At 63.8% G+C, this 21281-nt stretch overlaps 1 protein-coding gene across 1 annotated transcript in view; it reads left to right on the top strand.

Moving 5' to 3' along the window:
• Positions 1-20186, top strand: part of IGFN1 (immunoglobulin like and fibronectin type III domain containing 1) — a 29186-nt gene extending 9000 nt beyond the window's left edge. Inside the window, exons 10-25 of the mRNA XM_020907000.2 lie at positions 783-951; positions 1936-2208; positions 2887-2946; positions 9102-9209; positions 9662-9786; positions 10354-10495; positions 10821-11120; positions 11605-11904; positions 12350-12523; positions 12748-12876; positions 14054-14356; positions 15206-15294; positions 16581-16776; positions 17700-18008; positions 18617-18943; positions 19640-20186. Coding sequence (XP_020762659.2) covers positions 783-951; positions 1936-2208; positions 2887-2946; positions 9102-9209; positions 9662-9786; positions 10354-10495; positions 10821-11120; positions 11605-11904; positions 12350-12523; positions 12748-12876; positions 14054-14356; positions 15206-15294; positions 16581-16776; positions 17700-18008; positions 18617-18943; positions 19640-19893 — 3258 coding nt within the window. The 3' untranslated portion in view covers positions 19894-20186. The remainder of the gene's footprint in view (positions 1-782; positions 952-1935; positions 2209-2886; positions 2947-9101; positions 9210-9661; positions 9787-10353; positions 10496-10820; positions 11121-11604; positions 11905-12349; positions 12524-12747; positions 12877-14053; positions 14357-15205; positions 15295-16580; positions 16777-17699; positions 18009-18616; positions 18944-19639) is intronic.
• Positions 20187-21281: the final 1095 nt, after the last annotated feature.

Below are 21281 nucleotides of genomic sequence, written 5' to 3'. Positions count from 1 at the left end.
TCCCCTGGAGAAGGAAATGGCAACCCACTCCAGTGTTCTTGCCGGGAGAATCCCATGGACAGAGGAGCCTGGTGGGCTACAGGCCATGGGGTCGCAAAGAGTCAGACATGCCTGAGCGACTGAGAATGCATGCCTGCCTGTACCCAGAGTGAAAACCAGATGATGGCCTGGTACAGAGCAGTTCTAAGTGTATGGGTGGGCCACCTCTGTGACCCAGCCACTGGGGCTGCACTGCCCATCGCTAGCCTGGGAAAGACCAGAATTCCAAGCAGAGTTTCTCCTGAAACTCCGCATCGCTTTTGCACCAAAGTCAGAAAATCACCAAGCGCACCTTCGTGGGTCAGGGATGACCAGCAAGGAGCCAGTCTATCCAGGGCTTGGCTGAAGTGGGCATATGCACGGGCGCTGGTAGTACTCCGGGTCCTCATGAATGAGAGCGCGGGGGACCGGCCACCCTGCTGCCTCCGTTGCCCTGCTCGGGAAGTAGGTCCGCTCCGCCCGCCCACCTGCCGGCTCAGCACTCTCGGGTGTCTCTTGCATAATGCCGGCAGATCATTTACTCCGTGTCAGAGCCATGGATATTCCTAGAGCATGTATTTCTCTCCGCCGCATGCTCAGGGCCTCCTCCCCACCCCTCTCCGCCCCACCCTCCTGGTCCAGAAGTGTCCTTTGGTGCCGAGGCCAGTGGGGAGCACGGCTGGCCATCGGCAAGCAGGATGGGGGCAGGAGGAGCCGTGGACCCATGGAGGCCGTGCGCCCCCCTCTTCCTCCCCTGGCCCCAGGATGGCGAGATGGTCCCCTACGGCTTCGACAACCAGACCAAACACAGTCTGCGGCGTCTAGGGAAGCACTACCAGTTCCAAATCCAGGACCTGAAGCCGGAGGATGCCGGCATCTACCAGGTCCGGGTGGAGGATGCCCACGTCTTCACCACGGAGCTGGAGGCCAGCGGTGAGTCATCTGCCCTGAGCGTCTGGGCGGGCGCCTGCATGCCTTCCAGCGGGATGGGATGCGGCCCCCTCGGCGTCCGGTAGAGGAGCTCAGGCCCAGCAGTTAAATGTTGACAATCCCTTTGCAAAAGCCATGGTCCGTGTTCTCTTGGTGCTGGGCTAGGCGCTTAGGGTTTCAGACGTGGGCTCCTGCCCACACTCACGGTCCATCCTCAGCATTCACTCCCTCTCAGGCCAGAGCTGACCAGTTCCACAGCCTCCCTTCTGAGGCCTGCCCCCTCCTTGACCCCAGCAAGAAGCTCCACTGTGTCACCCCTCCCCTCCCTGCCTCCCCCGTCCCCCCCAGGAACGGTCCCTTCCTCCATCATCAAACTCTGTCCCTTTCCACCACCAACCCCCCACCCCAGTGCCTGACAGCCGGGGGGCAGGGTGTGGAGGGAGCTGACCCCTAGGGTGGGGGAAGCTTTCTGCAGATAAACCACGGAGGACGAGGTTGAGTCAGGCTGAAGACGGGGTGAGACCTCCAGCTGGCCCGGCATGGTGGACGGGGAAGGGGGCAGGTACCCTGGGCTCAGCCAGGCCTGCCTGTGAATTCTGGCTGGACCACCTCTTAGCTGTGGGAGCCATTTAGCTTGTAAAGCCTCAATTTTCAGACCTCATAAAGGGTAATAGCAATGCCTGCCTTGGAGGTGGTCGTGAGGATCGGTCGGACGACAGGTATGAGGCTCCGTATTCAGCCTGTCTGTTTTCCTTCCTGAACCTACCTGCCCCCGGAGAGAAGGTTCAGATTTAGAATTGCAGAATCTCACAGCCACGTCTCACTGTTCACAGCCTAATTATAACTCACTTTATGTGGAGAAACCGACACCTGGGGTGAGGGGTGACCTGTCCAAGGTGACGCCGGCAGCCGTGGCCCAGCAGGCCTGCCCTGGGCGCCCCGGGCTCCGGCGCCCTGCTTCAGGTCACGCCCTGCATCTGCCTGCAGCCATCCCTCCCCACGTGGTGGTCCCGCTGGCCGATGTCCGCTGCGAGGAGCGGGGGGACGCCGTCTTCGAGTGCACCCTGTCCAGCCCCTGCTCCAGCGCCGCCTGGAGGTTTCAGCACCAGCCGCTCCACCTCAGTGACAAGTACGAGACGTTCGTGTCCCCGGATGGGCTGAGGCACCGGCTGCTGGTGCGAGGGGTCCGCTTTTCCGACATGGGCCTCTACTCTCTGGGCACCAAGCTCCATGCCTCCAGCGCCTGGCTGGTGGTGGAAGGTGAGCGGGGACCCCGGGCTCTCCCGCCTCAGCCAAGGCGGGACCCGAGGCCCTGGGGGGCGGGGCTCCCTTGTCAGTGCCCTACACTGGGGACCCCTCATCCCCGGAGGCCAGGAAGGCCCCCGGCCCTCCACGGCAAGCCCACCCTCCCCAGCGGTGTCTGCTCCATTGGGCACAGATCCAAGGTGGCCCTGGGGTCCTGGATGGGGCTGAGGACAGTGGGCTAGGTCCACTCTGGATGAGGAGCCCCTGGGTCAAGCCAAAGAGCATCCTTAAACCCCCTTAGGGTTCTGGGTTCAAGGCGATCCCAGGAAACTAAAGTTGACATTCGTAAGACAGGCAATAGAACAAGTTGATTTAAAGGGAAAAAAAAAAACAGCAAGGCAACTCCAGGTGGCAAATGACTTTTGGCTTTTGTATTTTCTCCGGAAGTCCTCCTAAACCACCGAGCAGGGTGGGGGTGGGGCCCTCAGGCACAGGACCGGGGAGGCGGTGATGGGATGAGCCACCAGTGAGCCGGTCTGCCTGGCTTCCTCCGGAGATGGCCGGCTTGCTTCTCTGTTGGGGAAACTGAGGGTCAGGCACCTGGGGAAACTGCTGGGGTCTGAGAGGCGCCTTGGCCTGATTTAACAGGGCTTTTCTCTTCTCTCTCTCCGGGGGCGTGACCTCTTACCAAAGCTGGGAAGGATAAGAGCCTTCTGACCGCAAGCGCTGACCGCCAGAGACAGGCACAAGAAGGCCAGAGCCCAGAAGATTTCAGGAGCGCCCATGGGGAGGGGGATAGATCCAGAGAACAGGGCCCCACAGGGAGCTCCCTCCAGAGAGCTGGGCTGGCCTCTGGGGCCACAGCCAGCCCAGTTAGGGGCGGCCTGGGAGGGCCTGGCCACTCCTCGATGGGGGATGAGGAGGCAGCTCACACAGCCTGGGGCCCTGGACAGGCCAGAGAGGGCTTTCTGGAAGAGGAGGGAGGCAGAGTCCCAGGTCTTGGGGTCGACCAGCTCCACGGAGGGAGAGGAGGGGACCGGAGCCTTCCGGGAGGCTTAGGAGGGGGCTTGGAATCTGGGCTGGGACTTGCGGGAGCCCAGCAGCGAGGTCGTAGCAGAGACGGTGTAGGACCAGTGGGAGCCTTGGAGGCAGGGTCCTGGCAGCCTGAGGCTGGAGGGCTGGGGGAGCGGGCCCCGTGGGGAGCCCAGGCTGGTCCTGCAGGGGCTGGCTTAGAAGGTCAAGGATCGGAGATTCTGCAGGGGCAGAGCCTGGGTGAGCTGGGGGGAGAGCACGGTCTGAGTGATGGGGTGGGAAGAGGCATGGCGGGCCCAGGGTGGGGCCACAGGGCTGGCCCAGGGGGCGCTGGAGGTGGCCATGGGGCAGGGAGTCCCGGAGCGCTGAAGCCTATAGGAGGACGAGGCTCTAACTCCATGGCAGGCTGGGGCTCTGAGAAAGCGAGCGATGCTGACCACGGAGATGCAAGGGGCTCCTGGGGCTCAGGGGCATTTGCAGGCCGGCACCTCCAGGAGCCACCTGTATCTGGGGGTGAAAGCTTCCTCCAGGGGCGCGGGGCTCCGGAGGCCAAAACTGGGGCAGAGGCAGATGACGGAGGCCCAGGGGGTCCTGGGGGCTGGAGAGGGGGCCCACAGGGGCTCAGGGCAAGGGAGGGCCCAGAGTCCATGGGGGCCTTGGGTGAGGTGGGCCGCAGCTCCAGTGGGGCCCAGGATCCCCAGGCCTGGACCACTGGTCAGAGGGCTCCAGGCGAGGCTATGGGCCCAGGCCCTTGGGAAGACACTGGGTCCGGCCCCAGCAAAACCGGGGCCCACGGCAGGCCTGGAGCGCTGGTGTCTGGTGGGGAGCGAGGGGGTGCAGGTGGGCCCCAGGCGGCGGGGCTGACCGGGTCTGATGCCAGAAGCTACAAGCTCAGTGAGTCTTCAGGCCCTGGTGGGACCCTGGGAGACACGGACGGGCTGAGAGACTCAGGGGCCATGGGGTCTGAGCCAGGTTTCTGGGACAGGTCCCAGAGCTCCAGAGAGAAAGCACCCAGAGGTGGGGTGGGCCACATGGGTGGCCTTGGAGGCCCGGAGGGGATGGAGTCTGGGCTGGGTGAGGGCTCCGGGTATCCCGGGGGAGCAGGCCCGGCCTATAGAGCCGGTTTCAGTGATGGCTTAGGCGGGCCGGGAGCCCCGGGTTTTGGCCGTGCTGGGGGCCCGGGGGGAGCAGAGTCTTGGGACGGGGGTGGTGGCAGCTGGGGCTCAGAGGTGCCCGGGGGCACGTGGTCTGGAGGCAGAGACGGTCGTGGTCCTGCAGGAAGGGCATCTCACGGACCTGCAAGCCTCAAGAGTGGCTCGGGCAGCCCAGACGGGGGCCCCATGGGCGGGAGCAGGGTGCATGCAGAGGCTGGGGGGGCCTCCAGAGGCTGGGGGGACAGCGGCCCTGAGGGCAAGCCTCTTCCTGGCGGCCTGGGCCGGCCTGGGACAGCAGGGTCAGCAGGTAGAGGCGGCCTGGGGGCCTCGGCCGCAGCGGAGACGGATGGGGAGGGACACGTGGGGGCAGAGCCGGGGGGCTGGTGGGGAGCGGGGCCTTGGGGTCAGGCTGGAGGTGGTGGGGGCTGCAGAGCCCTGGGGGGCCCGGGGGCTTCTGGACAAGGGGCCGCTGAAGATGGCTCTGGGGCGTCGGGGTCTCTGCGGGTGGCAGGCCAAACGCACGACAGGGGTGGAGCCGGAGGCCTCGGGGTGGGGGTCTCTGCAGCTGGGGCGGGTCCAGGGGGCGCTCCCGGGGGCCCCCAGGCATCAGCGTCTCATGCGGGGGTGGCCCTTGAGGGCCGGTGGGCTGATGCGTCTGGTGAACTGCTGAGCTGTGGGGATGGGTCAGGTGCTCTAGGGCCTCAGTCGATAGAAGGCAGGTCAGCTTACAGAGGAGGGTCCAGGGGTCTTGGGCCTGGCGGGGTAGAGCTAGGGGGGGAGGCGGCCTTTAGAGATGGTGTGGGGGGCCCTGGAGGAATAGGGGCAGGGACTAAGGCGGGTCACATGGGTGGTTTAGTGGGTTCTGGGGACTCAGGGTCATGGGGTGAGGCAGGTTACAGGAATGGTTTAGGGGGTTCTGGGGGTGTTGATTCAGGGGCTAGAGTGGGTTATGGGGATGGTTCAGGGCGTTCTGGGGAATCAGGGTCATGGGGTGAGGCAGGCTATAGAGAAGGTTTAGGGGTTTCTGGAGGAATGGGGGCAGGGGCTAAAGCTGGTTATGGGGATGGTCTAGGGGGTTCTGGGGGAATGGGGGCAGGCGCTAAGGCTGGTTATGGGGATGGTCTAGGGGGTTCTGGGGGAATGGGGGCAGGCGCTAAGGCTGGTTATGGGGATGGTCTAGGGGGTTCTGGGGGAATGGGGGCAGGGGCTAAGGCTGGTTATGGGGATGGTCTAGGGGGTTCTGGGGGAGTGGGGGCAGGCGCTAAGGCTGGTTATGGGGATGGTCTAGGGGGTTCTGGGGAATGGGGGCAGGCGCTAAGGCTGGTTATGGGGATGGTCTAGGGGGTTCTGGGGGAATGGGGGCAGGGGCTAAAGCTGGTTATGGGGATGGTCTAGGGGGTTCTGGGGGAGTGGGGGCGGCGCTAAGGCTGGTTATGGGGATGGTCTAGGGGGTTCTGGGGGAGTGGGGGCAGGCGCTAAGGCTAGTTATGGGGATGGTCTTGGGGGTTCGGGGGGAATGGGGGCAGGCGCTAAGGCTGGTTATGGGGATGGTCTAGGGGGTTCTGGGGGAATGGGGGCAGGCGCTAAGGCTGGTTATGGAGATGGTCTAGGGGGTTCTGGGGGAATGGGGGCAGGCGCTAAGGCTGGTTATGGGGATGGTCTAGGGGGTTCTGGGGGAATGGGGGCAGGCGCTAAGGCTGGTTATGGGGATGGTCTAGGGGGTTCTGGGGGAATGGGGGCAGGGGCTAAAGCTGGTTATGGGGATGGTCTAGGGGGCTCTGGGGGAATGGGGGCAGGCGCTAAGGCTGGTTATGGGGATGGTCTAGGGGGTTCTGGGGGAATGGGGACAGGGGCTAAGGCTGGTTATGGGGATGGTCTAGGGGGTTCTGGGGGAATGGGGGCAGGCGCTAAGGCTGGTTATGGGGATGGTCTAGGGGGTTCTGGGGGAATGGGGGCAGGCGCTAAGGCTGGTTATGGGGATGGTCTAGGGGGTTCTGGGGGAATGGGGGCAGGGGCTAAGGCTGGTTATGGGGATGGTCTAGGGGGTTCTGGGGGAATGGGGGCAGGCGCTAAGGCTGGTTATGGGGATGGTCTAGGGGGTTCTGGAGGAATGGGGGCAGGCGCTAAGGCTGGTTTTGGGGATGTTCTCGGGGGTTCTGGGGGAATGGGGGCAGGCGCTAAGGCTGGTTATGGGGATGGTCTAGGGGGTTCTGGGGGAATGGGGGACAGGGGCTAAGGCTGGTTATGGGGATGGTCTAGGGGGTTCTGGGGGAATGGGGGCAGGCGCTAAGGCTGGTTATGGGGATGGTCTAGGGGGTTCTGGGGGAATGGGGGCAGGCGCTAAGGCTGGTTATGGGGATGGTCTAGGGGGTTCTGGGGGAATGGGGGCAGGCGCTAAGGCTGGTTATGGGGATGGTCTAGGGGGTTCTGGGGGAATGGGGGCAGGCGCTAAGGCTGGTTATGGGGATGGTCTAGGGGGTTCTGGGGGAATGGGGGCAGGCGCTAAGGCTGGTTATGGGGATGGTCTAGGGGGTTCTGGGGGAATGGGGGCAGGCGCTAAGGCTGGTTATGGGGATGGTTTAGGGGGTTCTGGGGGAATGGGGGCAGGCGCTAAGGCTGGTTATGGGGATGGCTTAGGGGGTTCTGGGGGAATGGGGGCAGGCGCTAAGGCTGGTTATGGAGATGGTTTAGGGAGTTCTGGGGGAGTTGATTCAGGGGCTAAGGCTGGTTATGGGGATGGTTTAGGGGGTTCTGGAGGAATGGGGGCAGGCGCTAAGGCTGGTTATGGGGATGGTCTAGGGGGTTCTGGCGGAATGGGGGCAGGGGCTAAGGCTGGTTATCGGGATGGTTTAGGGGGTTCTGGGGGAATGGGGGCAGGGGCTAAGGCTGGTTATCGGGATGGTTTAGGGGGTTCTGGGGGAGTTGATTCAGGGGGTAAGGCTGGTTATGGGGATGGTTTAGGGGGTTCTGGGGGAGTTGATTCAGGGGCTAAGGCTGGTTATGGAGATGGTTTACGGGGTTCTGGAGGAATGGCGGCAGGGGCTAAGGCTGGTTATGGGGATGGTTTAGGGCGTTCTGGGGGAGTTGATTCAGGGGCTAAGGATGGTTATAGAGATGGTTTAGGGGGTTCTGGAGGAATGGGGGCAGGGGCGGCTAGGGGAATGGAGTCAGGGGGTAAGGAAGGTTACAGGGGAGACTCAAGAGGACCTGTGGCGATGGGGCCAGAGGATGAGGTGGGCTTCAGAGACGGTTCAGGGGGATTTGGAGGAGCAGCCTCACTGGCTGGGGTGGGAAAGGACAGCGGACTCAGAGGCCAGGAAGCCCTGGGACGTGGCTCGGGATGCGGGGCAGCCTCAGAGGGGCCCTACAGTGGCACTAGCACCAAGGATGGTCCAGAGGCGGGCAGAGGGACGGGGCTGGTGGGGGGCGCAGGTGTGGGGCTGGGCTCCAGCACAGCCGGACGGCCGGGTACCGTGGATGGTGCCGCTCACGGGGCCGGCTCTGGGAGCCCAGGGATGCTGGGGGTTCCAGGAGGCCCGCCGAGGCTCTCAGATGCATGGGATTCCGAGAGTGGTTTGCGGGGCTCTGGACGCCCAGGCGCCCCTGAGGCGTGGGGGGCTGTGAGTTCTGAGGGGAAGGCAGGTATTGCAGGGCAGCAAGACGGCTCTGGGCTCCCGGGGTACCCCGGGCACAGAGGGGCTCCCAGCAGGGAGGGCGGGGCTTCCGGGGTCCCTGATGGTCGGAGGGCAGTGCAGGGCGAGACCTGGGCAGAGTCAGCTGCTAAGGAATCCAGACATGACCAGGACTCCCGGAAATCAGGTCCAGGAGCAGCAGGCAGGGGTCCAGCATCTGTCCAGGGGGCACTGGCCCCTCAGGGCACCGGGGCCACACAGCTGGGTGGCAAGAGGGTGGGGGCCGGACGGGGGACTCCTGTGGGCACAGGCCAGGGTCTGGATGGCAGCCAGTTGCCCGGAGAAAGGGGCAAATCCACATCAGGGCTCGCCGGTGGGCACGGGGAAACACACGCGTGGGGCCCAGGCGGGGAAGACTGGGGGTCTGGCCAAGACAGCTCTGGAGCCTGGGACCAGCCCCCAGGCCCCTGGGCTTCGAGCTCCCTCCAGGGGGAAGACGCCATTCTCAGGGGGACCCGAGAAAGGCCAGAGGGCTCCTGGGGCTGGGAGGGGGCTCCAGACGGAGAGGAGGCTGGTGGGGGGCGAAGCCCGGGCTTCCTGGATGGCAAAGCTTCAGGTCTGGGCAGGAGCAGAGCTAGTGGTTCAGGGGACTCAGGTGTCCCCAGAAAGGGGACTTCTGCTGGGGGGGAGGACGACTCCTCCCGAAAGCCCGGGGGTTCAGGACGACAGGGGGCCCGGGATGGCCTGGATGGTCCCTATGGCAGAAAAGAGCCTGGCGATGGGTCATGGGGTCAGGGGCCTGGTGCTCCACCAGGCACAGGACACAGGAGAGGAAGGGGCTCCCTGGATGCTGGGGATGACAGGGCCCATGGCCCAGAGGCCCTGGCCGAGTACGAGGCGCTGGATGAGGCCGGCGTGGCAGAGAGGAGGCTGGGCCCGTACAGGAGCAGGACTCAGACCTGGTCCAGGGCCGATCCTGGAGCAGCAAAGAGAGGGAGTGCGGATGCGGCCAGAGACCTGGGGCAGCCGCCGGGCGGAGAGGACGTGGGGTACCCCGGGGCGCCCCCCAGCCACCCGGGCAGCAGCAGAGCCGACAGGGACGGCGGGCCAGACGCCTACGGCCGGAGCAGGGACACCACCCTGAGCCCCAGGTCCAGACGCAAGCCTGGCGCTGGTGGCTTCTCTGAGGACGCCCGAGGTAGGTGCCTCTCGGTTGTCCTGGCTCGGGGGAGGGGGGGGCAGGGGTCCCCTTGTACACCAGGGTGCAGGCCGCTCCCAGGCCTGCCTCCGGGCCCAGGACTTTGCTGTTGACCCTGAGCCCCATTTCCAGGGGCCTCTGCTCCAATCAGGAGGCTACTCCTCCCTGCGTGGGTAGGATGCAGGCTTCTCGGGGCTGAGAGGCCTCCCCATGTCTGTCTTGACCCCCTGTGTCCAAGGCACTGGACTGGGTGGGTCAACCAGACGTCCCCTTGGGTGACCTAGGGCCCTTCATCTCCCTGGCCCCCCAGACCCCCTGAACCAGCCTGAGCCCTGCGGAGAAAACAGGGTGGTCTGGCCCTGCTGGCGGGACGTGTGGCCCCCAGGGTGCAGCGGGAAGCTGGGCGAGGCGGTCCCTGGGCACCCAGCCCCCCTCCCCCCATGTTCCTCCAGGCCCCACCGGCCACTTCTCCCAGGGCCTGGCTGACGTGGAGGTGGAGCGCGGGGAGCCCGCCGTGCTCTCCTGCACCCTCATACGCGACCTGGGCCCCGGAGCCTGGTTTAAGGACGGAGTCAAGGTACTGCCCTCCCCCACCCTGTTGCCCCCACTTTACCAAGCAGCCTGCGCGGGAGGGCTGAGCGAAGCTGAGGGGCGGACAGCAGCGGCTTCGCAAGAAAGAGATTTCACTCTTCGCTGTAACAGCGCCGACTCGGCGGTTTACATGGCTGACAACTTGGCGTGTTTGGAAAGAACTGTCTCTGGGTGGACCTGTATTCCACTCAGTGCTCCCCAGACAGGCCCCTGGCCCGCCCGCTACCATCCAACCTGCCTTCCTGTCCCAGCATCTGCTGACGTCTGTCCTTCGGGCTCTGGACTCCCTGAGCAGCCCTCGCCCCCTACTAACATCTCGGTGGCGTTGGCCCAGGGCTCTGGAGCTCAGCTTTATCCTCAGCTGGTTTCTGGGCCAACAGTGCCACCCGCCTCACCGGTCGCTGGATGGTTAAGGAGACGCTAAAACGGGGGCCTGGCTCCTGCCGAGCACGCACGGGCGTTCCCTCCCCCGGCTGCGTTGATAAAGGCCCTGGCCAGCTTCAGGAGGGGCTGCATGGGGTGGGTGACCGGCCTTCTGTGGCCTTGCTCTCAGCTCAGCGCCCAGGATGGACTCGCCTTGGAGCAGGATGGGCTTGCGCACAGACTTGTCATTGCCCAGGCGGACGGGACACGGGCCGGGAAGTACAGCTTTGCAGCCGGAGGCCAGCAGAGCGAGGCCACGCTGACCGTCCACGGTGAGGCCCGGCCCCGCCCTCCCCACAGGCGGCGCGCAGGGCTGAGTCTGCACATGTCACTGGCCTGCAGCCCGCGTCCAGTCTCGCCCTCTGTTGAGAGGTTGATGCTGTTGTAACGAGCAGCCCGAACGCTCCCCCTCGTCAGCACGTCCTCGGGGACGTCCGGCCCCCGAGGCCCCTTCTCCCCCACCCTGACTCCCGGGCCCTGTGCTCCCCAGACCCCCCGGGGCCCTCCTCCTCCCCGCCCTGACTCCTGGGCCCTGTGCTCCCCAGACCCCCGGGGCCCTCCTCCCCCGCCCTGACTCCCGGGCCCTGTGCTCCCCAGATCCCCCAGTCATCGCTCCAGACGTCTCTGCGAAGCTGCGGGAGCCACTGGTGGTCAAGGCTGGGAAGCCGGTGACCATGAAGGTCCCCTTCCAGAGCTGCCTCCCGGTCCAGGCCACCTGGAGGAAGGACGGGGAGCAGGTGGCCGGTGGCAGCGGCCACGGCGCCCAGGTGGCCGTGGGGGACGGCTTCACGCGTCTGTGCCTCCCCAGCGCCAGCAGGCAGGACCGTGGCCAGTACAGCGTCACCCTGAGGAGCCAGGGCGGCTCCACGCAGGCCGAGCTCACCCTGCAGGTCCTAGGTGCCAGCCTGCCCTCGCCCGTCCCGCCCCCATGACACTGACCCCCATGTGCACGCTGCCCAAGACCAAGCCCACCCGAGCTGGGCGCGCCCTCCTCACGCTGATTGTCTAAGTTTGTCTAAACTTAGACAGACCCGGGGCGGCTCCTCGGCGGCGGGGAGACTGGCCGGGTGTCTCCTAGAGGTGTCGGCGGGGGGGGAGGGTGGCCCCCGCCTGGAGTCACTCAGTCAGGCTCCTCATGGTCCATGTGGGGCGCCCAGGCAGGGAGGCTCCATTCTGTAGCCCGCGGCCACGGGGGGCACCGCCTGTGGCCGGAGCCCCTGCAGGTGGGAGCCTTCGGTGTCACTCCCGGGGATGGAGACCAGGGCTCCCTCAAGGTGAAGCCCGCCTGGGCCTTCCCCCACAGGCAAGCGTGTCCACTGAGGGCGGAGTCCAGCTCCCCTGCGGCTCCTCTGATCCCCCTTCTCTTCCCGGGGGTCCCCAGACAAGCCGCAGCCCCCGCAGGGCCCCCTGGAGGTGCAGGACGGCCACGGGGCTGGCGTGCGCCTGCACTGGCGGCCCCCTAAGGACGATGGCGGCCGGGCCCTGGAGCAGTACGTGGTGGAGCGGCGGCAGGCCGGCCGGAGCACGTGGCTGAAGGTGGGCGAGCCCCGCTCGGACAGCACCAGCTTCACGGACGCCCACACGGAGCAGGGCAAGAAGTACGCCTACCGCGTGCGGGCCGTGACCGCAGAGGGGCCTGGCGAGGCCCTGGAGTCCGAGGAGGTGCTGGTGGCACCTGAGGGTGAGAGGAAGCTGGGGGCCGGGGCGGGGGCGCTGCTGGGCTCCGTGCTGTGCTCAGAGGCTGGGGGTCACCAGCCCGCGCTGGGGGGTCTCCAGGCGCGGGAGACCAGCTTCTCTGGGACCTGGGTGGCTGAATCAGCGAGCAGGACACAGGGGTCTTGTCCAGCTGTGACTCTGTGGGACGGAGTGGACGGCAGAGCCGCTCTCCAAGGCTCATTCTCCTTCTGGGGCACCTCCCAGGGCCTCGGGGCTGGCTCTTACCCTCCAGGGCACCGTGCCTCCCTATTTCCATCACTCCTGTCCCCGGAGTGTAGGCTGGCTCCCACCCTGGCCGCCCCTGAAAGGGGCTGCGTGTGGCCTCCCCCAGGGCCCCCTCCTCTGCCAGGCACCCCTGGGAGCTGGGGCCTCACCCATCCCCGGCCAACCAGCACCTCATCCGCCTGCAGCTCGGCCTGGGCCCCCGTCCCCGCCGTCCATCCTGTCAGCCTCCAGCCAGGGCGTCACTCTGTCCTGGACGGCGCCCCGGGGCCCTGGCAGCGCCCACATCCTCGGCTACCTGATCGAGAAACGCAAGAAGGGGAGCCACGCCTGGGTGGCCGCGAACCAGGAGCCCGTGCTCGGTGAGCGGCCCGGGGGCGGTGGGAGTGCCTGCCCCAGGCTTCCCTGCCAGGCAGGGGCGGAGCTGCACAGGGCACCTGAGACCCTGCACGGCGCCCGCCCGCTTGGAGAGGACCGGGTCTCCTGGGCGGGGCAGCAGGGGGTGCGGAGCTGCAGGGCTAGGCCAGTCCTGTCCAGGCGTCGCCGGCCCCGTCGGGCAGGACTGATGTGAAGGGGCCTCCCACAGAGAAGAAGTGGACAGTGGGGGACCTGCGGCAGGGCTGGCAGTATGAGTTCCGGGTCACAGCCGTGGCCCCCTCCGGCCGGGGAGAGCCTGGACCCCCATCGGAGGCCGTCTTCGCCCGTGACCCCATGAGTAAGTGGGGTACCCACCCCCGGTGACCAGGGCGGGGGGCCAGGGACGAAGGTGGAGAGGCCTTCAGGGTGAGGAATAATTTAGGGAGCCATCACTGAGACAGGGCCAGCCCAGAGGTGGGGGTTGGTAGAGTCCCACCCAGAACGTCCCCGGGTCAGCCCTCTCCCTGGCTCGCTTCCTGCAAGCTCCCACTGCCCCCAGTGAGGAGGCGTCATCCCTGGGGGGTGGGGGTCACAGGGAGCCTCACCGTCAATTTGCCATTCACTCATCGCCTACCGGACGCTGGCATGGTTCCAGGAAGCAGGTGCGGGCTTGGGAAACTCTTGGTCTAGAGCGGCACTGTCTCAGTGCCCACAGCAGGCAGCCGGGATGCCAGGAAAGAAAGCTGCCCTGCCTTGTTTGATCCACATTTCCCAAATTCAAGCACGGAACAGCTTTCCCCAAAACGCCCGTCAAAGTGTCTGCACAGCACACGGCTGCCCTGTCCACTTCCCCTGTGCTCTTACCCTCAAGGGCCCACTGCCGACAAGTCCCGGGGGTTCAGCAAGCTCCTGGCCCCCTGGATCGGCTAGAGGCGTCCTTCCGTGTCGTCCAGGCCCCAAGGGGGCTGGCCATGGGGCCTGGAGAGACTCAAGGAGTCTGGGGGGCTACCCCCCGGGTGGTGCCCCAGGCTTGGAGGCCAGAGCCCTGGGCCACTGTGCAGCCTGCAAAGCCCTTTATACACGTCACAGCTTTGCTGTGAAAACCTCGCAGGCAGACAGGCCCATTTTACAGGTAAAAAGCACCAAGTATGGACTAGGCACCAAGGCAGTCTGGACCAGGAGCTTAAAGCTTGGAACTGAAAGACAGAATTCTAGCCTTTAGGGATCCTGGGACCTAAGGAAGCGTCAAAGAAAACAGCAGCTTCGGGAATTACGGGAGGAGTTAGGGGAAGGGAGTCGGCAGGTTGGCGAGTGGGTGGAAAGAGTCGGGGGAGGCTTCCTGGAGGAGGAGAGCTGGGCTCGGCGGTGCAGACGCAGGAAGAGCCCAGGACAGAGTCAGGGTTTGGGTGCAGGCAGGGGCTTCTGCAAAGAGCTTAAGAGAAAGGAACCCCCGGCCGCCCACCAGGGAGGGTCCACCGAGGAGCCTCCCTCAGGAGAGGTGATGCCATGCCTGACACCCCATGCTGCCCGCCCAGGACCCCCGGGGCCCGTGAGGGATCTCCAGGTCACGGATACGTCGCACACCAGCATCACTCTGAGCTGGGCTCGGCCCGACAACCAGGATGGGGACGAACCGCAGGGCTACGTAGTGGAGATGCGCGGCGCAGCCAGCCCGCAGTGGAGCCCGTGCCACGCGGGCACCGTGCCGGGCACCACCTACACGGCCAAGGGGCTGCGGCCCCGGGAGAGCTACCTCCTGCGGGTGACGGCCGTGAACGACGGGGGCCCCGGCCAGCCCACGGCCCTGGGCTCGGCGGTGGAAGCCATGCCCGTCTCGGGTAAGTCCCCCTCCTCCTCCGGGCCAGGCCCTTCCTGGGGCCTCTGAGCTGGTGACCAGGAACCCCCTCCCCAGTTCAGAGAAGGCTCACAGCCTGGGCGCCTAGCAGGAGCAGGGCACTGGGCTAGGCAGGCCTTTCAGAAATGCATTTTCACTACGGCTCGTGCAAGTCAGCACTCTCCCCAGATTTCAGATGAGGACGCCAAGGTCAGGGGTCAGGGGTGCGCTGCCCTGGGCCCAGCCGCTGGCGCTCGGCAGAGTCGGGGTGACGGACCCCAAAGCCCAGGCTCGCTCCAGAACTCTGCTGCTTCCTGAGAGGGCCCGGTGCCCCTCAGCTCCTTCCCAGCTCCCGTCAGAGCAGAGGGCCCCCAGGCCCCGTTCCTTGGAAGCTGGACCTTCTCTCCCCGGGGGGCTTTCATTGCTGGAGCAGCTGGCCTCTCTGGCCCAAGCTGACACTGGGCCATCCCAGTGGAGCCCAGGTGTCCGTGTGACTTTACGAGGGATGCACAGAGAAGAGCGCCCTGAGTCTGTGTCCAGAGCCCAGAGCTTTGTCCTGGCCCTGCCCCTGCTCCAGGGCTCTCCGGCCACTTCCTGCCTCAAGTGGGTCGTTGTCTCATCACAAGACACAGGAGTATTTCCGTGCCGGCCTGACCCCGAGGCTGCCCCCCACAGCTCCCCTGCAGGAATCCCCCCTAGCCCCCTCTCCAGGTCCCGCAGGGCCCTCATCCAATGTCCCACGGGGTCTCAGCATCCCTGGGCTGCCCAGCGGCCCCCTGCAGCCCTGCCCGACCGTGACCAGGGCTGGTGCCCAAGTGCAGAGGGAGCTGACGGGCCACCCCGTGTGTTCCAGTCCGCCCCAAGTTCCGCATGGACGCCAGCATGAAGGACTTGCTGACGGTCAGAGCTGGGGACACTGTCCGCGTGCCCGTCTACTTTGAGGTGAGCACACGTGTCAAGCTGCGGGGCAGTGTCAGCCCCGAGGGTCTCCTTTCTTCCCTGCCCTTTGGGTACCTGGGCCCTTGCTGGAAGTCCGGCAGTGGGGGGCCGGGTCCCCCTGCAGACAGCCGTGAACTGAGCACGGCTGCCGCTCCGCTCCCATCCGCCAGCCCCCCTGGTGGTGGCTCCTGGGAGTGCGCCTCCAAGCCCACCCCTACTTCACCTTGGTCTGGGAAGGGGGTCCCTGCCTTCAGAAGTGTGCTGTGTGAGCACGCGGCCTGCCTCTGACTCAGGACGACCTCCAGCAGCAGCACCTGTCTGTGGGCATGTGGTTGAGCGACCAGGGTGGTTAGAAGCACAGGTGGCCTGGATTCAAATTCTGACCCTAGTCCACACTAGCTGTTTGACTTCCAGCACATATCTCAACCTCTGTGTTCCCACGTCCTCTGTCAAACAGGGTTAATAAGAGTAACATCTCAAAGAGTTGTTCCAAGGACTCAAGGAATCCGTACTTGAAAGCACATAAACAGTGCTGGGCAGGTGGCAAGTACCAGGATGTATTACCTATTACCGTTTTTATTGCTGTTGTTAAAACCATCATCATCTGTGTAGGAAGCTCACAGGTGACAGAGCCTGATTCAAACCCCAGTCTATCTCTAAATTACGTGTTCTTAACTATTAGACTACGATGATGACAGGGGTAACGACGACAAAAACGTGAAAGACGCACTGTCTGTCCTGTCTCGGGCGCTGTTCTCTGAGCTGCCCGTGTATCAGTCATTTCTCGGGCTCTCAGACAAGCCCGTGAGGTCGGTCACTGTTCGTGGCCCCACGTGACTCACGTCCAGTGCTGAGAGAGAGGGTCCCGGCCATCGGGCAGGGTCAGGCCCCTGTCCTGTCCCCGCTGGACCCCTGCAGGGACCCCCGAGTCACTGGGCACCAGCTGGTCAGTACTCTCCTCCCACGAGTGGTCCCCACTGCCCCCTGCCCTTGTGCCCCCAGTGCCGTGAACCCAGATCCAATCATGCTTTCCTGGTCAAACCCCACAAAACGAAGCCCAGGTGTCCACACGCGTGCGACGTGCAAGGCCCTTACCCCCTCAGCCGCCCCACCTCTGCCTCACCCGCTCATCTCCCCCAACCCCACCATGCCCACCTGTCCACCAGCCTCTCCCGGGCCAGCTCCGCCCCAGCGCCTCTCCTCACGCCCACAGCTCAGCCCAGCGCAGAGCCGTCCCTCCCACCAAGCTCCCCTCTCAGCCCCTCTCCTCCCCTCTCCTCCGTGTCCAGGCGGCGCCCACCCCGGAGGTGACCTGGCTGAAGGACGGCTTGCCCCTGCCTAAGCGGAGTGTGGCCTCCGTCAAGGACGGCCTCACCCAGCTCCTGATCCCCTCGGCCAGCCTCGATGACAGCGGCGTCTACACCGTGGTGCTGAGGAGCCCGCGAGGGGAGGAGGCCACCTACAGCTTCCGCCTCAGGGTGGCAGGTGAGGCCGGCCTGCCCCAGGCTGGACTCAGACGGGCCGCTCCCAGACCCTCCCTCTGCGCCCACCGGAGGGGGAGAGCGGGAGGGGCCGGGGGAGGGAGCCTCACCGTCCCCCTGCCCAGGTGCCTGGGGACAGCTGAGCAGTCTTCAGGAGGCTGTCCCTCCTCTGGGTCAGTGAGCAGACACAGTCACCGCCATCCCATCGGCCCAAGGAGCACGGAGAAGAGCTGTCCACGGTCCTCACCTGGGATGAGGGTGGGCCCCTGGCCTAGCCCCGAGGGGTTTCTCAAACCCAGAACCAGCCACCAGCTGACAGTTGGGGGCTCTGTGACTGGGTCTTACGGAAGCCCCGCTCTGTCCCCGAATCATGTGTCACTTACCAACAAGCCAAAGTGGATCCCCATGAGTCTCTTCAGAGGCTTCCCACCCGCCAGCAGTAACTGCAGGACTGGCCCAATTGTCTCTGGTTCCCCTGCCTGGGGAGACTGTGTCCAGGGCCTTGGAAGAAGACGGGGACATGGGAAGGATTTGGGAACCCAGGCAGGATTCAGGGACCAGGGTAGGACTCAGGGACTTAGGCAGGACTCAGGCCCTGGAGCAGGACATGGGGAGACGGGGCAGTTCTCAGAGACTCAGGTCAGGACTCAGAGACCTGGGCACGACTCAGGGACTTGGGTCAGGACTTAGGCCCTGGCAGGATATGGGAACCTGGGCATAATATGGGAACCTGGGCACAATATGGGAACCTGGGCAGGCCTGGGGCCCAGGGCAGGATATGGGGAGACGTGGGCAGGACTCAGGGATTTGGGCAGGACTTAGGATATGGGAACCCAGGCCGGACTGGTGCCCCGGGCAGGGCCCTGCAGGGGCCCCGGGCCCAGTCAGGCGCACGCGAGCCCCAGCCTGCCCGCTCTGCCCCCACAGCGCGCCCGCGGGCGCCAGGGCCCGTCGTCCTGCGGGAGGGCACGCTGGGCTCGGTGACCATCGAGTGGGAGCCGTCCCCCGACGAGACGGAGGCGGGCGCCGCGCCGCTGCACTACGCCGTGCTGATGCGCACCTCGGCCCACGCACCCTGGTGTCCGGCGGCCGAGCGCCTGCACAACTGCCGCTTCACCCTGGTGGGCGTCCTCCCGGGCCACGAGTACCACTTCCGCGTGGTGGCCAAGAACGAGCTGGGCGCCAGCGAGCCCTCGGACACGCGCCAGCCCTGGGTCGTCCCGCGTCAGCCTCCGGGTGAGCTCCGGGTCCAGGGCGCCAGGGGCGGGGTTGGAGGGGGGCCCCCGCCCCTGTCCTCAGGCTCCGCCTCTGCGGGGAGAACCCGAGGGCCGGTGCCTGCGGGCTCTGGGGGCTTCTCAAGTCAGAGGCAGGCAATACGGTAGACAGAGGTCAGTGCTTCTCTGAGAACAGGCCTTTGCGGTCAGATAGATTCCAAACTTCAAAGCAGTCGCCCTAAAAATCAGGCCCTAAATCAGACCTACGTTTTCACGATTTCTAAATTTCACGATTTCCTAAAATGGAAAAGTGTCCGAAGGTTCCACTCTCAGATGTGAGCTGTGGTCGTCCGTAGGTAGTGAGGTCATGTTCAGTTTTTATTCCTTCTTTTGATTTCTCCTATGCTCCAATTTGCCCACAGTGCGTCTGTGTTAGCTTGTAGTATAGGAAAAAAAATCGAAAAGAAATTTTTGAAAAAAAGGATAAAAAAATAAGTGCAGCAGCCTTGGGGTCAAGTTTGCAGGCGAGATGTCAGGGAGTCCCGGAACGCCCGCCTCCACCAGGAGCTTCCCACCCACGGCTCCCCACTGCCCTTCCGGCTCTCTGACCCTCCGCTTTCCGCACGGCAGACAAGGTCCCGGCAAGGGGCTTAAGCTACCGGGAGCCGGACCTGAGCCAGAAGCCGCGCTTCCTGGTGGGCCTGCGTCCCCACCTGCTGCCCCTGGGCAGCGAGTGCTGCATGACCTGCGCTGTGCAGGGCCAGCCGCGCCCCCACGTCTCCTGGTTCAAGAACGACCAGAGCCTGGCCAACCACCCCACGGCGTACACCACCGACGTGATGGGCGTGTGCTCACTGGTCATCCCCAGTGTCTCCGCCACTGACGGCGGCCAGTACAAAGCGGTGGCCGAGAACACGCTGGGCCAGGCAGTCAGCACCGCCACGCTCATCGTCGTGGGTGAGGCTGCCCGGCTCGGGCTTGAGCTTACTGGGGGTGGGGGGGAAGCTGCCTTCAGGGAGTGCCCTGGAAGGGTGGGCTGGGGCCAGGCCGGCAGCTTCGCAGCCTAGCTCTCTGTGAACTCCCTGACTTAACGTCTGCCTCCGGTCCTCCTGGGGCCCTGGTTTGTCATCTGTAAGCCACGGTGGGCAAGACACAGGTGAGCAGCTCTTGGTTTGAGGGGCTGATGCCACCCACCTAAGTGTCCCAGAACAGGTCCGCCCCTGTTTTGAATGAGAGAGAAAGCTGTGATGCGCCTTCATGAACATGCCCAGAGACGGACACATAGTGCCCCCAGGCCACACAGCTCTCCTCAACAGTTTCCTTTTCAGTGAGGCAAATAATGTGTGTTAATAAGAAAACATTCCCTGCCCCACCATAGCATCTTATATTTTGAAAAGCAAGAAGGAAAAGTAGCTCCTAACATTCTGATTTATTCAGAATTGACCGTTTCAACCCTGGGGAGGAACATTGCGAAGTGTCTGGCTCATGTGCACACTAGTGTCTGGGGACTCTAGGGGCTGGGGAAGAAGAACCTGGCCCAAACTCAGAGAGCATCTGGTGGCTGCGGCCCCAGAGCAGAGCTCCCGGGCCTGGCCCCCGCGGGGCTGTGTTGACCTCGGGACAAGCCGGGCAGCCTGGTCCTCTGTCTTGCAGAACCCAAGGATGAGCCGCGCCGCACCCTGGAATGGCCCTGCCCAGCCCCGAAGCCGCTGGATGACCGTGGGTCCCGGAAGCTGCACTCCTCACACCATGCCAGCCTGGGGAGCCCGTCCAAGGGGGTGGAGGATGCTGGCCATGCCCAGAGCCTCAGGGGGAGGCGAGCGAGGGGGAAGCTCCTCCAGGGAGGCGTGGAGGCTTCGGGGAAGACAAAGAGGAAGCGGGCATTCAGACTCCCGGCCTTGAGCTGAGTCACTAGACAGCGTGGCCGCGAGGCTCGGGCTTGGGAGATCAGAAGGCAGGGATCTGTCTGCAGGATGGGGCCCAGGTCCTCCATACCCTGGGCTGGGCTGTTAGAGGGAGGGCGGGAAGAGCTAGGTCTGTGTGCCTACAGTGAGGGGAAAGCAAGGGGTCAGAGGACCTGGGTGGGGCGGGGGCTGGAGGGCATGTGTGTGTTTGTGTGTGTGTGTGGATGCATGCATGCTAGGGGGAGATGCTTTCTGTATGCTGTTTCTTCATTAAAACGCTGGCTAACACAGGCAAACCATCTACAAATGAATTTGGGGTCTGCACGCTGGGGAGAGATTGATTTCCCTTGCAGAGTCTCTGTGCCAGGACTTGGGGTGGGGGCGGGGGGGGAGGAGGGGGTGATGGGTGGGGGGAGGACGGGTTTCTGGCTGGAGGGAAGAGTTGGGCTGGAACTGGGCTCTTCTGCAGTTAGTTCCAAGGGTGTGAAAGCTGAGCCTGTCCTGAGGCAGTGCATAGTGGAGAGACCTCCCTGAGCCCTAGCCCATGTCTTCTGCCCACCTCTGTCTGACCAAATCCTGTGCAAATCCTGGGGATCCTAGTTCCCCAATCAGGGATGGAATTTGGGCCTCTTGGCAGTGACAGCGAGGGTCGTGACCACTGGACAGCCAGGGAACTCCCTAATAAATGAAACAACCTTTTTAAAAAATAGAGCAAATAGCTTAAAAAAAATTTTTTTTAAGCTTTGAATAACTTAGAAGAAAACAATGAAGGGCAGGAACCAGTGATTTATAGCACCCATTTTTCAACAGGAAAATAAAATTCGAAGACTGTCTTTTTGAAATGGTTAATAATACTGACAAACTTCTGTGATGATTTAATCAAGTGAAACAAGCAATAGCAAAAATAAACATTAGGAATGAAGAAGAGAGCATATCACAGATTCAACAGAGACAAAAGCTACTATTTAACATGGCGTTTAGACATTTAATTATTTCAACAGAATGCGTGAATTCCTAGATAAAACCATTGACCAAAACAGACTCAAGGAGAGACATAAAGCCTGCGTAGTCCTATACCGTTGAAGAAATTCAATTGGTTGCTAAGCATTTTCCCACAAAGAAAAGAGCCCAGAAGTCTGATAGGTAGAAATGTTTCAGGAACATTTGCAATCTTAACAATCTTCCCCAGAGACTAGAAAAGAAGGGGTTTTTCACCTTATTAAATAAGTTTAGTCAAATCTGATGCCAGAACCACAAGGACAGTCGTTGTTCAGTTGCTAAATCACATCCAACTCTTACCCATGGACTGTAGCCCGCCAGGCTCCTTTGTTCATGGGATTTCCCAGGCAAGAATATTGGAGTGGGTTGCCATTTCCTTCTCCAGGGTATCT

Source organism: Odocoileus virginianus, chromosome 11 (genome assembly GCF_023699985.2).
Source record: "Odocoileus virginianus isolate 20LAN1187 ecotype Illinois chromosome 11, Ovbor_1.2, whole genome shotgun sequence".
NCBI lineage: Eukaryota > Metazoa > Chordata > Mammalia > Artiodactyla > Cervidae > Odocoileus > Odocoileus virginianus.
The sequence above is the reverse complement of the archived record's forward strand: the minus strand, read 5'-3'. Positions and strand labels throughout refer to the sequence as shown.